General features: G+C 35.2%; 1 protein-coding gene across 1 annotated transcript; it reads left to right on the top strand.

Annotated features, from left to right (window-relative positions):
* The first annotated feature begins 14,812 nt into the window (after window positions 1-14,812).
* On the top strand, window positions 14,813-15,571 carry LOC111910830 (two-component response regulator ARR5). Its single transcript, XM_042900767.1, has 5 exons — window positions 14,813-14,900; window positions 15,011-15,072; window positions 15,181-15,264; window positions 15,333-15,400; window positions 15,484-15,571. The coding sequence occupies exons 1-5, from the start codon at window positions 14,813-14,815 to the stop codon at window positions 15,569-15,571; spliced, it is 390 nt and encodes a 129-aa protein (XP_042756701.1).
* The last annotated feature ends 2,167 nt before the right edge of the window (window positions 15,572-17,738 follow it).

The raw sequence follows: 17,738 nt of genomic DNA, 5'->3' as shown, positions 1-17,738 counted from the left end.
AGTATGTTATCAACATACAATACTAGAAAAGTTAATATACTCTTACTAGCTTTGTCATACACACAAGACTCATCCTCGCTTCTAAAAAAACCACACTTTTTGACGTTTTCATGGAAACAAAGATTCCAACTGTGAGACGGTTGTTTCAACCCATAGATGGATTTCTCAAGATTACACACTCTGTTGGGAAATTTTGCACCAACAAAACCCTCTGGCTGACACATGTAAACATCTTCAACCAACTTCCCATTAAGGAAAGAGGTTTTGACATCCATCTGCCAAATTTCATAATCATGAAAGAAAGCTATGGCAAGCATTATCCTAATAGATTTTTGATGGGTTTGAGCCATAAGAACTTTCCTATGTGCACATGCAAACCCTAATGCTTGGATCTAGGTTTATCTAATTGAACATGCAATGTATCCAAGACTTTTATTGATAGATCTAGTGTAAACATTCAATTCATAACATATGAAATCAGATCTAAAGGAATGCCTTGAGTTGCTTGCTTGAATCTTCTTGTCTTTGGAGCTTAGAGTCACAATTGTCACTCCTCTAATGGCTTAGAAACACCAACTAGCAAGAGGATGATAATAGAGAGAGAGGAGGGTGAGAAAATCGGCCCTAGGGTTTCTTGCCTTGCATGAGTTCCGATTTCCTCCACCCAATGGGTCTATATATACTATGAGCTACTAGGGTTACACCTTAAACCCTAATTGAATAACTTAGGCCCTAAGAAATCCAATGATCCCTATAGACTAGGCCTTGGACGATTTCTAGGTTTCTCCAAACCCTAAAATCATCCACCCTCACATCCATAAAGATTCATAACCCAAAATACAACTATCACACATTTGACAGTTGATGACCCTTTATTCAATTAACCTCTTTAAGTCACCAAATTAATTCCTAATTAATTTATGACTTATATGAATCAAATAACAATATTATTATTCCTTATATTATTCTCATAATATATTAATAATATTTCTTCTCTCATTATAAATCATCCTGTCAAGTTGCTATGGTGAAGGCAACCCAAAAGGAGCATGCTCAACCGGGTCAAATACTTGCCAAATATAGTTACAGCCTTAGAAACTATTCCAATAGTCTCCCACTTGGATAAGTCCAGTAACTATATACACAAGCACAATCCGATTAGCAATCGTAGCTCTCAAAGACGCTGTCAAACTCTGATCTTATCAGTCCTGTCCTTTAGATAAGGGATCGTACAGTCCTCTGTTCAGATATCATGCGGACACAATCATAGTCCAACGTTTAGTTTCTCTATCTCAGATTTATTCGACATAGAACTTAATCGAACACATCAATTTATTTTTGACCGGGCCCGACACATAAGTCAAATCAAATCATCGAGCGGCCGATATATCGCTTTTACCCTCTTAGGATAAAAGTAACAGATAAACTTCGACTTATATGCATATACTTATTCACCAATCAATCATACACAACAATGCGTTTTATAACATCAATTTACTGATGCGGTTTCGCATCATCAATGTACAACCAATTAACAAATAACAAACCATATATCTAGGTTTTAAGACCATATGATATTATCATCTTGCGATCACTTACAATATACATATATACCCTAAAGTGATTCCAGCAACCGCGGGTTTGTTCCAATGCTCAAAACTAGTTCATAAGCACTCATGAACGTTGCAGCAAACCTTTGCTATGTCTAATACCATTTAGACAACCTGCATACCATATCAAGACAATCTTCTTTCATATCTACTTCCAACATATGAACGATTGTGGACCATTCGAATAATTCGATTATTCTTAATAACTCAATTATTCAGGAAGTCAAAACATGCAAAGTGAAACAATAGTTAAACAATTAACATAAGACAGTAACTTTACTTATAAATAATACTCCTTTATTTAATCATCAAATGTCAATAACATTTATCTATTATAAGTTTCCAAAACTATCTAATCTAAACGAATATCATCCTTCAGCCCAATACTCCTAGCATGCTGCAAGTGCTTAACCCTACTCTGTCCCTTCGTAAGTGGATCTACTGGGTTATCTTCTGATGATATCCTCATAACCACGAGATGTCCTTCTTCAACTCGATGTCTAATAAAGTGACATTTTCTATCGATATGACGAGATCTACCATGATCCCTCGGTTCCTTGGTCAAGGCAACCGCTCCTTCATTATCACAGAAAATTTCCACATGCTCCTTTATGGCAGGTACAACTCCAAGATCACCAATGAAGTTATTCAACCATATTGCCTCCTTCGATGCTTCGCTTGCTGCAATGTACTCTGATTCGCACGTTGAATCAGCTACGGTTTCCTGCTTGGAACTTTTCCAAGTTACTGCTCCTCCATTAATGGTAAAGACCCAGCCCAATTGCGAACAGTAGTTGTCCCTGTCGGTCTGGAAGCTAGCGTCACTATACCCTTGCACCTTTAAGTCATCACTCCCTCCGAGGACTAAAAACCATTCCTTGGTACTCGGCTCATCTCTGCTATCTTGGAATCGTAAGGTACTCGGCTCATCTCTGCTATCTCGGTTTCGGTACTCGGACTTTGAGTCTTACTAAACTTGGCATTACTTTGTATCGGTAATTCTCCCTTCTTCGAATTTTCCATACTAAAACGTTTCAGTACTTTATCTAAGTAAGTGTTCTGACTAAGTCCTATTATCCTCTTACTTCGTTCTCTCACTATCCTTGTTCCCAAGATATAGGAAGCCTCTACGAGGTATGTCATCGACATACAAAACGAGGAAGCTAACTATACTCCCACTGGCTTTGACATATACACATGATTCATCTTCGCTTTGTACAAATCCAAACTCTTTGACTTTCTCATCGAAGCAAAGATTCCCTCTGCGAGACGCTTGCTTAAGCCCATAAATGGACTTCTCAAGCTTGCACACTATATTTGGATCCTTTGTATCGACAAAACCCTCTGGCTGAGCCATGTAAACATCCTCAGCCAACTTCCCATTAAGGAAAGCGGTCTACACATCCATCTGTCGTATCTCATAATCATGAAATGCAGCTATCGCTAGCATCACCCTAATAGACTTTATTTTCACCACTGGTGAGAAGGTCTCATCATAGTCAACTCCGGGAGTTTGAGTAAAGCCCTTCGCAACCAATCGCGCCTTATATGTGTGTACATTCCCATCCATGTTGGTCTTCTTCTTGAAGATCCATTTGCACCCAACGGTCTTACGCCCGGGCACATTATCAACCAAATTCCAAACTTGGTTGTCATACATGAATTGAATCTTGCTGTCCATTGCCTCTTTCCATTTTGCAGACTCTGGGCCTGCCATGGCTTCCTTATAGCTATTAGGTTCATCTAGATTTATTAGTGTACCATCACTAATATACGTGTCCCCTTCGGTAGTAATATGAAAACCATAAAACTGGGGTTGAACTCTAACTCTTTCGGAATGTCTAAGAGGTAAGGACTCGTCAATTGGTTCAACCGAAGTTTCCTCCTCGGGTTGAGCGCCAGTGGTAGAGTTTCCTTCATCACTCGATTCTTGAATCTCTTCAAGTTTGATCTGCCTCCCACTGTCTCCTTGGCATATGAGTTCTCGCTCTCGGAAAACCCCTCTCCTCGCAACGAAGACAACATTGTCATTCGGTCTATAGAAGAGATATCTAAAGGATTTCTGCAGGTAGCCGATGAAAATACATCGCTCACTATGAGGTTTGATCTTGTCGTGAGTATCTCGTCTTACGAAAGCCTCGCAACCCCAAACCTTGATATGTGCCAACGAGGGAGCTTTCCCTGTCTACATCTCGTGAGGTGTTTTGGCAACCTTCTTAGTAGGGACTCAATTAAGGATATGAGCGGCAGTCTCTAAGGCATACCCCCAGAATGAGATAGGTAGTGCAGCACGAATCATCATAGAACGAACCATGTCTAAGAGGGTTCGATTGCGCCTTTCTGCCACACCATTCAACTGCGGTGTCCTAGCTGGCGTCAATTGTGAAACTATTCCACATTCCTTGAGATAGTCTTGGATTCTTTGAATTTTTCAAAGAATCTGGATTTTCCTGCCCAATTGTTTCTCCACTTCATGTTTGAATTCTTTGAATTTTTCAAACGTTTCTGACTTGTGCTTGATTAAGTAAATATACCCATATCTACTATAATCATCGGTGAAAGTCACATAGAAGCGGTTCGCATCCTTTGTGGTGGATCTAAAGGGTCCACATACATCGGTATGTATGAGATCCAATAAACCCTCACCCCTCTCACAATTACCAATGAAGGGTGACTTGGTCATCTTTCCAAAGGTCGAATGACTCCAACACTCCATCCTTTTGGAGTTGGGCTATGCGCTTCTTGTTGACATGTCCAAGACGACAATTCCACAAACATGCTTTATCCATACTATTGGAAGAATCCATGCATAAAACATCATTTCCTAGGTTATCTACAATCATAACAGTCTCATTAATTCCATTACAAGGCATTGCTTCAAAATATAAACACCATTTAGATAAGCATAAATCAAATCATTCTCATTATTAAACGAATATCTAAATCCTTTTCTAAACAAACCATGAAATGAAATGATGTTTCTTGCCATATCTGGCGAGTAGCAACAATTATTCAAATCTAAACTTAATCCATTATTAAGCACTAAAGAATACACTCCAATCTTGGTGACAGGCGACGATCTTTTGTTTCCCATTATTAGATTTATTCTTCCATGCTCCACATCCCTATTTGTTCTTAGTCCCTGCAATTCAGAACAAATATGGTAACCACACCCGGTATCAAGAACCCAAGAAATAGCATGAGATGAATCATTAGATTTAATTGTGTAAATACCTGTGAAAGACGGCTTGATCTTTCCATCCTTGATAGCTTGCAGATATTCTGGGCAGCTTCTCTTCCAGTGCCCTATTTTGTGGAAATGGTGGCACTCTGCCTCCTTCGGGTTAGGGTTGGGTTTAGCAGGATCAACCTTGGTCCCACTAGAAGAGGAACCATCTCGGGACTTTCCCTCGCGGTGGCTCTTTGACGGAGCCTTCCTCTTTTTGCCCCTTCCCTTCCCTATAGCCAAAACAGGAGCAGCGGGTGGATTGGGAGTTAGTGCAACAGACTTGTCCTTAAGGTTGCTCTCAGCAACCCTTAGGATCCCTTGGAGCTTGCTTAGAGTGACCTCTTCCTTGTTGATGTGGTAGGTCTTCCGAAATTGGTTGTAACACGGAGGCAAGGAGTGAAGGACCATGTCGATAGCCATGTCTTCTCCAAAGTCGACATTCAACTTGCAAAGACGATCGACATACCTTTGCATCTTTTGCAAGTGTATGGTTAGAGATTCTCCATTACCCATTTTAGTAGTGATCATGTTAGTGAAGATCTCGTAACGTTCCTGCCTCGCTTTTTGATGGTATATCTCCAATAAGTCCGGATGCATCTCGTACGGATACATGTCCTCATAGGACTTTTGGAATTTGGCGTTCATTGTGGCTATCATGATGCAATGAACTTTCGTTTGCATCATGATCATGAGTCTCAAAGACAGTCATTTCAGCCAAAGTAGCGATTTCTGGATTGACCTTTTCAAGCTTCTCGTCAAGGACATACTCCTTGTTCTCGTAGCGAGCAATCGTACGAATGTATCTTATCCATTCGCTAAAGTTCATTCCATCGAAAGTCACTTTTTGGAAAAGGCTCATTAACATGAATGAGCTAGCAGCAGCATTGTTCGCGTTTGACATCTACAAATAGAAAAGGACAAAGTTTGATTAGAATTGAATCCCTAATTATCACCCAATATGAAAAATTAGGGCTAGGATCCAACAACATTGTTTACACATTAGAAAAGGGATGTCGTAATCCAACGTGCAAACAATTTGAAGGTAAGTGAATGACGATTCACTAATTCTCCACCATGAAAACATAACCTTAAGTTTTAAATGCATTTAGAATTCCTAGATTTCGATGGGATTCATTGAACTTTTCGATGGCATGTTTAAATTTCGATATGCCCCTCTCGTTTGTGATTGGGATACCGAGGATCACAAAGTGGGTGTGAATAACCATGCAAATCTACACGGTGCCTTCATTGTTACAATCACCTATTCGATGTGCCGGTAAACCACACACGCTCCACCGAACTATGATAAACAATGAATCACCCTTTGTCACCTTTGCGTAGAACCAATTAGTGTGCCGGTACACCACACATGCTCCACTAACATCTTAGCAAGGGTGCAAAGTGTAATTTCATGGGTTTGCATCAATTCACTTTTCCTAAAGTAACTAGGATTGGAAATTTGAAAAACATGTAGTTACTTTGTATTTTAACATTATACTTTTAATGAGGAGATAGGGTTGCCCCATCCTACCCGTTCGGCTAACGACCCTCCACCGGTCAAGCAAGCGGTGGGTGTGAGTGTACACCCATTAAGGGCCATTTTTTAGGCAACAACCTTATACCCACCTGATAGACCGACTTCATGAATGAGGCCTACTGACGGTAAGACTAGCATTTTAATTATAGATATATATACATATATATATATATATTAGTCTTGTAATATTATATGAGTATAGGGTTGAATTTTAAACTTTGTAAAATTGTAGGGTTTCAAATTTAAATTGTCCAAATTAAACTTTTAATCACAAAACTAAATTTCAAAACTTGAGGATTAGTTTTAAACTTTTTCAAAACATAAGGTATCAAATAACAAATAATTTAAATTAACCATTTAATCTCATAATTTTCCATATTTGATTTATTTAAATGTTTCTTGCAAAACAATTCACCAATTTAATTAAAATAATCAGTTAATATCATATAAGGAAATTATTATTCAACTAATTGGTAAATTTCTTTTGTTAGGTCAAGAATATACTCACATATATGTTAAAATCTGAATTTTATTGACCCATAAAGATTAAGGCAAGTTTTCATAAGAAAAACAGCAAGAAATCCCGAAACTAGCTCCATCTGACCCTCGAACTCGCCGAGTACCACAATGGACTCGCCGAGTTGAGGCCTACTCGCCGATTCTACTATGGAACTCGCCGAGTTCATCAGGCAGATGAACAAAAATCGAATTTTGCAACCAACAAGCAATCAACCAATGCATCAATTCAATTGAAACCAATCAAGGCTCTAATACCACTAATGGGTTTGAGCCATAAGAACTTTCCTATGTGCACATGCAAACCCTAATGCTTGGATCTAGGTTTCTCTAATTGAACATGTAATTTATCCAAGACTTTTATTGATAGATCTAGTGTAAACATTCAATTCATAACATATGAATTCAGATCTAAAGGAATACCTTGAGTTGCTTGCTTGAATCTTCTTGTCTTTGGAGCTTAGAGTCACAATTGTCACTTCTCTAGTGGCTTACAAACACTAACTAGCAAGAGGATGATAATAAAGAGAGAGGAGGGTGAGAAAATCGGCCCTAGGGTTTCTTGCCTTGCATGAGTCCCTATTTCCTCCACCCAATGGGTCTATATATACTATGAGCTACTAGGGTTACACCTTAAACCCTAATTGAATAACTTAGGCCCTAAGCAATCAGTTGATCCCTATAGACTAGGCCTTGGACAATTTCTAGGTTTCTCCAAACCCTAAAATTGTCCACCCTCACATCCATAAAGATTCATAGCCCAAAATACAACTATCACACATTTGACAGTTTATGCCCCTTTATTCAATTAACCTCTTTAAGTCGCCAAATTAATTCTTAATTAATTTATGACATATATTAATCAAATAACAATATTATTATTCCTTATATTATTCTCATAATATATTAATAATATTTCTTCTCTCATTATAAATCATCCTGTCAAGTTGTTATGGTGAAGGCAACCCAAAAGGACCATGCTCAACCTGGTCAAATACTTTCCAAATATAGTTACATCCTTAGACACTATTCCAACAATTTTATCTTGGCCACTAATGAAAAGGTCTCATCATAGTCACTCCTTGGGATTTTAGTAAGGCCCTTCGCAACCAACTTCCGGTCTTCTTCTTGAAGATCTATTTGTAACCAACTATCTTTTGACCAGGTTCTTGATCAACCAAGTTCCAAACTTGGTTATCATACATGGAATTCATCTCGCTGTCCATTGTCTCTTTCCGCTTAGCAGGCTCAAGGCTTTCCATTGCTTCTTTGTAGTTAGCTAGTTCATCCAAATTTACCAATGTACAATCACTGATAAACGTATCACCTTCTGCAACTGTATGGAAGCCGTAAAACTAAGGTGGCATGCCAACTCTACAGGAAAGACGAAGAGGTAATGAAGTCTCAACTTGTTCAACTAGAATTTATTCCTCTGGTTGAACGCTAGTGTCTTTAAAGGTTCCTTTATTAGCTGATTCTTGAATCTCTTCAAGGTCAGTTATACTCCTAATGTCCTCTTTGCATATGAGCTCTCTCTCGCGAAAGACTCCTCTTCGTGCTACAAAGACCACATTTTCACTAGTTCTATAGAATAAGTATCCAAACGAATTTTGTGAGTAGCCAATGAAAATACAATTCTTACTTCTGGCTTCTAGCTTGTCATGAGTCTTTCATCTAACAAAAGCTTCATAACTCCAGATTTTGATATGTTCTAACGAGGGAACTTCTGCTATCCACATCTTGTGAGGTGTTTTGGCAACCTTATTAGTTGGGACATGATTGAGGATATAGGCGGCTATCTCTAAGGCATACTCCCAGAAGGAAATAGGAAGAGTGACTCGACTCATCATGGAATGAAGCATGTCCAACAAGGTTCGATTACACATCTTAGCCACACCATTAAGTTGGGGGGTCCTAGGAGGAGTTGTTAAACTATTCCATATTCCTTGAGGTAGTCGTGGAACTCGATACTAAGATACTTCTCCTATATCCGATCATAACATCTTTATCTTCATGCCGAATTGATTCTCAACTTTATGTTTAAACTCTTTGAACTTTTCAAAGGTTTCTGATTTATATTTGATTAAGTAAATATAACCATATCTACTATAATCATCTGTAAATGTTACATAAAAACGATTAGCAATCTCTTGTGGTGGATATGAAGGGCCAACACACATCTGTGTACATGAGGTCCAATAAACCTTCACCTCTTTCACAAGAACCAGTGAAAGGTGATTTTGTTATCATGCCTAAAAGACAAGATTCACATTCATAATTTGGCCTTAGGTCAAATGATTCCAAGACTTCATCCTTTTGGAGTTGGGCGATGTGTTTCTTGTTAATATGCCTAAGACGAGAATGATACAAGCATGCCTTGTCTCAACCATTAGACGAACCAATGTGAAATGCATTATTGCCTCAGCTATCAACACAAGTCAATGCTTCATACACACCATTACAAAGTAAAGCTTCAAATATAAAAACACCATTTTTATAATCTAAAATTGAACCATTCAATCATTAAACGAATAACGAAAACCTTATCTAAACAATGTATGAAATGAAATAATGTTTCGCGTCATTTCTGACGAATAGCAACAATCTATCAAATCTAAACTAACTTCACTACTAAGCACAAGATGATAAGTCCCCATCTTGGTAAGAAGAGAAGATCACCTATTTCCCTTGAACAGATTCATCTTCCCATGCTCCACCTCTTTACTTTCTTTTCGCCCCTAAAAATAAGAACAAATGTGAAAATCACATCCTCTATGAAGGAACCAAGAATGAGTAGACTATGAGTTATTAGTTTGAATAGTGTATATAACTACTGATGATGGCTTCACTTTGTCATCCTTGATGTCTTGCAAGTACTTGGGGACAACTCCTCTTTCAATAGCCCTTGTCATTGCAATAGTAACAAGTGGCCTCTTTTGGGGGTCACTAACAGCTGGAACGTCTTAACTGGGCTTCGCCTTTCGGCCATTGCTACATAACCCAACATGGGCCTTGTTCTTCCAGTTAGCTTTGGGAACAACCTTTCTCTTTTTCCCCTTTCCTTGTCTAATGTCAAGAACGGGAGCATTAGTTGAAGGGGCCGAATTATTTCTTTTCATTCCCGACTCAACAGTCTAGAGCAGGTTGTGGAGTTCGGCTAATGTGGTTTCTATGTTGTTCAAATAATAAGACAATATGAATTGATCATAAAAACTTGGGAATGAGTTCAAGACCATGTCAATGGCCATCTCCTCGTCAAAATGCACATTGAGCCTAAGAAAGCGTTCCATGTATTTTTGCATTCTCTACACGTGGTCGCACACAAACTCTCCCTTTTTCATCTTGCAAGCCACGGGGGACTTGACCACTTCACATTTCTCTTGACGGGCTCTCTTGTGATACTTTTCAACAAGGTTATTGTTCATCTCATATGGCCAATAGTCCTCGTAGAACCTCTGTTTCAGGATCCATTGTAGCGACAATGATGCAAGCAACTTTTGTTGCATCATCATAGTGTTTCTTGTAGGAGGCCAGTTGTTCTGAGGTAGTAGTGGCTTCATCTATTTCAATATATTTTTCTTCAATGAAATACTCTTTTCCCATGAATCGAAGAACCATCTTGATGTTACACATCCAATCATTATAGTTGGTGCCATCAAAAGTCACATTGGACATAATAGAGAGTAGGGAGAAACCCGAATGGTGGGTGAACGACAATGGAGCAGAAGCATCACAAGGAGTAGACATCTATAGAGGAAAAGAATAGCTTTAGTTATATTACAATAAGCCTTAATATTTTAACCCATAATAAATAATTAAGGCTACGATCCAAAATAATAATTCACAGCTAAGAAGAGGGATGTCGTAATCTTATAGCGGATTTATAAAGATTGGTAAAAGAAATTTACCAATTTTGAACTATGAAATTCCTAGATCTTTTGAGATTCGTTGAATCAATGAATGAAATGCTTAATCTCAGATTATGTTCTTCTATTTGTGACTGAAATACAGAGGATGACAAACAAGATGTGAATAACCATACAAATATATTTGACACTCTCGATGCAATTTATCATCTCATATTAATGTGTTAGTTAACCACACACGCTCCATTAATCAATGATAATTTTCAAGATGCCAATTATGAGTCTTTATAGTCACTATTTGTGTGTCGCTTAACCACACGTGCTCCACTAACTACTAGTAAAGTATAATGTGCAGTTTTATGGATTACCATACGTTTCACATTTTTCTAAAGTAACTAAGATTGGGATTTAAAAGGTGGATTAGTTACTTTAATAGTATTATACTTTTAATGAAGTTAATGTCCTATCAGATCCGTTATACTAATGACCCTCCACCAAACAAGGAAGCGGTGGGTGAGAGTTGACACCTATTCAACTACCATTTTGTAAGTGGTTCCCTTATACTCCTTTATAGTTCAGCGTCGTGAATGAGACATACTAGAGATCTGACTGACTTAGTCTTATACATATAGTAATTACTTTTAATATTATATATATATATATATATATATATATATATATATATATATATATATATAAGGTGTATTTTTAAACTTTTTCAATTATACTAGGTTTAATTACAAATTCAAAATTAACAAAAACTAATTCAATTTAAATTAAACCAATAAGGATTAAACAATTTATTTACCATTAAACAATTAATCAAATAAATTTTAATCCAAATCCAATACCTATAGTTTCAAAATTAGCGTTCGGGATTCAACAAATAATGATTATCCGATTTCAAGGTATTTAAAACTAATAATTATCGAAACAAGTAAACCCTACCAAAACCCTATCAATTTTGAAAATGATGAAGAAGGCTAGGGTTTCTAAAGTCCCTTGCCCAAATCGAAAACCATCAAAAGGGTTTTGATCTTATTCAACACTGTGCAAGATCACAAAGAGCAACTGCTCTAATATCACCGATGGGTTTTATATGTAACAAATTTCATATTTTTGACAGAAAACCTAAAACACTAAGTTCGCATACACCCTAAAGGATCTATGTTCTCACTATGATATGCAAACAATAATTTGAATTTAATAATCCTAAAGTACATTGCTTTTTTTCGCTTTAGGAGAAGGGTTAATAGATAACATACCTTTTAGTTTATTATTGTATATAAACTAGTAATCCTTCTTTGTAGAACTTTAGAAAGCCAACTCAAGAAATCTCGAGCCTCTGATGACTCATACCCCAACCCTAGCAGTTGAAGGCTACTGAAGAGAGAGAAGTAGAAGGTCTAATTTTTGGATCTAGGGATTCATTGGAAGAGTGAAATACGAAACCCTATGCCTTGGAGTATTTATAGAGCTTAAGGAGTATAAAAGACGGGTTTCCTTTTGGATAACTCTAACCCTTTTCTTCCCCCCCCCCCCCAAGCAACCCTAAGCTTCCAAGAACTCCTAGAAAAGCTCCCTTGACCCCTCTAGAATCGTCCCCTCTCCTAGAGAGGTTCTAGAATTAGTCAATATTTAACTTTTGGACATTGACGATTTTAGTACTTCTACTTTTAATTAATCCAATTAATCCCAAAATGAATTCTAATTAATCATATAATAAATTAATAAGTTATTCTCTATCTCTCTAAATAGCGCTCGAGTCTTGTAGTAGGTTTGAGGGTAACCCAAAAGAACTTTGCTAATAATTTAAGTTTATAATAATTTAGTTAATGGCTTAAACATGTAATCCAACACATAATTCATACAAAAACATCATGCAATGTATCTAGCATGCAATATAACCTATATACTTCTTCCATAATAGGGTATTCATATTCCATCGCATACATAATACACAAACAGGGGCACCCATTATACATATCACCTTAAGAATCACTTAAGTAATCCTGGGGTATGAGAATTCCCCGATAAAGTACTCAAAGTGCAACAAGGATTGACTCACCTCAAGTCCATGTTTTGGGACCCTATGAAAAGAGGAAAGCACTCCACAGAAAGCAATTAAGCAACCAAAAAGAACACGCAACAACCAGACTAAAAATGAGACTCAAAACAGAAAATGGTCGACATAAAGAAAAATTTGCATCGCGGGTAGGATAGGGTCCCGTCACAACTACCCAACAGATTACGAATCAAGTCAACACGGACCTAAAAATTATAGAACTTGGTTCCAACCTTCTACCATTTCTAATCCAGTCTAGGTCTGATCAAAATCCATTTTCGGAAGATTTCAACCCTTCCAAACCATGATCAAGTGTCCATGATGGTTAGAATACTTTAGGGGATTAATAAAACACTTTGCACCATGGATTTTGCACAATCCATGGCTATCTCTTGAGGGCGAGTTATAGGAACATAAGAGAACGCAATGGAAGAACCACATATCTTCTAGAAATTTGTGATGAGAAAAAGAACAAGGTAGAGGGGAAACCATCCAATGAATCACTACTGATAATCCACCAACATGGACAACAACTTCACTTTAATCACTTCTACTCCATGGATGGAAAACACTCAAGATCTCTCTCTCTCACTTTAAGGTTTGATGGCTATAAATAGAGTGATAAACATGAATTTTAGGGTTAACATTTCTTAAATGTTTCACAAGTTACAATCTAGGTCCTCAAAGTATAACAAAATAACCCCTTGATCCTTATACATAAACAAAAATCATTTTCTTATACTTTGGCCCTCATAACTTAACTTTAATCATGGAAAATGTGAGTTTAAGAATAAAACCTAACATAACACTAACGTCGATGATGGATGGGAATTTGGGTTGTTACACTGAGAGGCTTGTGTCAAGAACTCTAACCCTAATCACATGGTCCATATAATAAGAGAGTTAATATAACTCACCTGAAGTAGCAAAACATAGAATATAACCACTGAAGTGAGTAAGATGGATTTCCAGCTCTTTGAACACCTACAACCATATTAATAATCCTTTCTTAGCTCATATTTCAAGTATTACTTATTAATACTTCATAATATATTTTTTATTCAATTTTATTATCGTTACAACAATTGGTTTATGGTCAGATTTACCCCTCTTATCCCAATTTTTAGAAAGTTTAATAAAACATATCCTTATCTTTTTAGGGATATAAAATACGTGTTCCAACGATTTTTCTTTATTATTGTATGATTTTTATAAGTTTACAATAAAAATTGGTCAACGATCTAAACCAACCGTAAAAATGGTCACTAAAACCAAAGAATGAGTGACGAAGATTCCTTTATAAACATATACTAGACTCGTTCCTCTAAACTGAGTCCAAAAACTCATATCAAATGGATTTCTCTAAAATTAATTACACATTTTCAAGATGGCTATTGCAAACACACGTATATAATGCACCACATCAAAATACATTGTATAGTTTGCGGGTGATATCTTTGTTAAACCTTACTATACGATAGTTTGACTTCTTAACTCTGAAACACTCATGTAATATAGTTATGAAAGAAAGACCTTTCATTTTAAACTTTTGGTGATTATCGTTTTAAAATTATAAAACAATTTTACATATGCCATGCACTAGTCGATGTCACATAAAATATGAAAGCGTGGTTGTACAGATGTAACTGAATTTAAAATATAATTATTTTAGCAAACAACTCTATGGTAAGTGAGTCGGTACATAATTCATTTTAATTTCACCACTGAACATATGGTCGCTATGAATTTGATATTTGACATCATAGAGTAAAATGAATATTTAGCAAAAATAATTAAATTAAGTAAAAAAACCAAGTTAAAAAATTCAGTTTAAATAATATTAGAAAAGTATTAAATAAAAAGGATTGATAAAATTTGAATCCAAATATAAATAGAACATCAAACGAAGGGTTAAAGGGGCCATTTCCATTTCCTTCATCACACCACCATTTTCAGTTTCCGTTTGTTGTCTCTCTCTGCATTTTCGAAATGAAGAAATTACGTGCAGTTGTGGTTGATGATCAAAGGGTGCAGCTTATGTACGCCTCACGGATGCTCCGGACTTCATCATTTGAAGGTATAACTGAAATCTTCATTTGATATTAAACGTCAATATGGAGAGATTCGGTTGGATAATGAGTATAGATTTAATTATGATATAATAATAATAATAATCTATGTTTGCAGTTATTGCTGCTGTTGAAAGTGGAGAAGCTGCTCTCGAATTCCTTGGATTAACTGGAGAGAATGTAGGGGTTTCCATACATTTTCATATATTTGTTCAGATCAATATATCATAAGGAATGACTTGTAATTTGATTAGTCTAAGCACATCTAACTTTTTGATGAAATGACAGGATGTGAAGGTCGATGTCGATCTCATACTAACTGATCATGATATGACGGGAATTAGTGGTTACGAGCTACTCCTTGAACTCAAGGTTGGTATATATGTGTATTAACTTGCAAATTTCATTCGCATCAAACTAAGTTGAAATTGTTTTGATAGAAATCAGAGCTGAGCAATGTTCCTGTGGTCATATTGTCCGCTGATGCAAATGAAGAGCGCATGAAAAAGTAAGAGAAATCTCAAATCACAATTTCCAAATTAAAAAACTCCGTCGCTAGCCCTAATATGCCACTAATTAAATCTTTAACAGATGCATGGATGGAGGGGCGCTCATGTTTCTAGAAAAACCACTGCAGGCCAAAGATGTTGCTAATGTGTATAACGCAATCGTTGAATAAGGTAAGATGCAGCAGGAGCGTTGCATGGCTAGGGAAAGTAGAAGTTGGCGACCACCATGGCCTGGCAATTAAATAAAATAGCTAAAGCTAGGTAGTGCTAAAAGTTACTATTATATATGATCCATTAGATATTTTGAAACTTTCATCGGAATAGAATTATGTTAGAAACGATTGATGGTTTGGGATGTTAAGTTACTACTATATATGTTTAAGGATATTAACTTTAAATTTTCCTCGACTAACATCTGAAATTATGGTGTTTCAAATTTATTGTCTTCAATTACGCAATCCACAAATACTGAGAATAGGATTTCCCCCCAATCAAGTATATATGTACTTGTCATAGTTATGCAGATACTATGAACTTAATCAAATGGCTTGAATATTGATTAGCAAGAATATATTTGTATAATTAATTCACTAACTCATGGGCTCATTCAAGGGAAGCCTTGGACATGAAAACTACCGTACTTTAGGTATTTAAAAGTACTCAAATACTTTTATTAGATAATGTGTTAAAGTAAAATGGTGCATTCTTTTAGAACTAATTGGATTAACGCTTTTTAAAGTGAGGTAAATCGAACTGGCTCCACCCAAACAATTGACAGTGTTAAAACACCTACATGGCTACATAAAAACTTTTGAAATTAGTTCTCTATTGATTATATTAACTTAATTCTACAACAGTGATGTGCTGATTAGTATTGTAGTGCTTTCTTGCAGTGATACCTATATTATTTTCCTTGTTAAGAAAATATAATAATATCCCTTGTATTTTCATTGCTTATTACATACTAGTATCTTTCAAGAAGATGTGTAGTATTTTTAATTTGTTTCGGCCATTGTTATATGTTGGCGTTCTCGATCAAGTTAATTTCTGCATATTGTACATTAATTAAGACATTTAGTCATTCATTTGCGTATAAACTTATTTTAAAAGAAAAGCAAGTCTTGTAGATAAGGGTAATTAATATAGCATAATTAAGATGTTGCCTTTTTTGGAACATGGAAATAAAAGGACGCAAACATCCTTTTGTACATTAATAGTTTGATGGTTTCTATATATATAAGAATGCACTCTCAGTAACTATGTTGGTTCCATGGTTTTAATCCTTTAAATGCCACAATTTCGACAAATATGCTTATAAGATGATCCTATTTTGTGTGTGTGTATATATATATATATATATATATATATATATATATATATATATATATATATATATATATATATATATATATATATATATATATATATATATATATATATATATATATATATATATATATATATATATATATATATATATATATATATATATATATATATATATATATATATATATATATATATAGAGGTTTATATTCTATGGAAAACAAAAAACCTTAAAAATCATTAAAATGCATAAAAAAATACTTAGACATCACAAAACTTGTTTTTGAATTTTTTTTATCAAAAAATCGCAACTTTTAGGTCAAAATTGTTGAAATTTTTTTTTGAAAAAAAAAAAATATTTACAAAAGAAAAATTGATTTTTTATTTTTTTTTCAATGAAATTGTAAAAAAATGCTGCGATTTTTTGATAAAGAAAAAAAATTCAAAAAAAGTTTTGTGATGTGTTGGTATTTTTTTTATTTATTTTTATGATTTTTAGGGTTTTTTTGTTTTCCAAATAATCCTTCCCTATATATATATATATATATATATATATATATATATATATATATATATATATATATATATATATATATATATAGAATGAGTTCTATGGAAAACAAATAACTAGGGCAACATCTACCGGAACCAATAATCAAATGACACGTGTCCATTTCTTTCTTCACAAGTAATGTATTTTGGAAGTTATTGTGAAAATGATGTGTTGTCATGTTTTCATTGGTTCAAATATGTGTTGCCCTAATCATTCATTTTCCATATAACTCTTCCCTATATATATATATATATATATATATATATATATATATATATATATATATATATATATATATATATATATATATATATACACCTTAAAATTCATTTAGCATGTTTTGCTGAATTTTAAGAGGTACAAAGAATAATGCTATGTGTACAATGAGTTTATGCATAAAATTAGATTTGGTCAACAAAAATATCCGTCAAAGAATCAAAGAATCAGTATTCCTTTAG

This window comes from Lactuca sativa, chromosome 3, assembly GCF_002870075.4.
Source record: "Lactuca sativa cultivar Salinas chromosome 3, Lsat_Salinas_v11, whole genome shotgun sequence".
Classification (NCBI taxonomy): Eukaryota; Viridiplantae; Streptophyta; class Magnoliopsida; order Asterales; family Asteraceae; genus Lactuca; species Lactuca sativa.
The sequence above is the reverse complement of the archived record's forward strand: the minus strand, read 5'-3'. Positions and strand labels throughout refer to the sequence as shown.

Coding starts and splice junctions, on each gene's coding strand:
- LOC111910830 (XM_042900767.1), top strand. CDS start 14,813: ATGAAGAAATTACGTGCAGTTGTGGTTGATGATCAAAGGGTGCAGCTT. Junction 15,073..15,180: donor TTGGATTAACTGGAGAGAAT/GTAGGGGTTTCC, acceptor ATGAAATGACAG/GATGTGAAGGTCGATGTCGA. Junction 15,401..15,483: donor AATGAAGAGCGCATGAAAAA/GTAAGAGAAATC, acceptor AATCTTTAACAG/ATGCATGGATGGAGGGGCGC.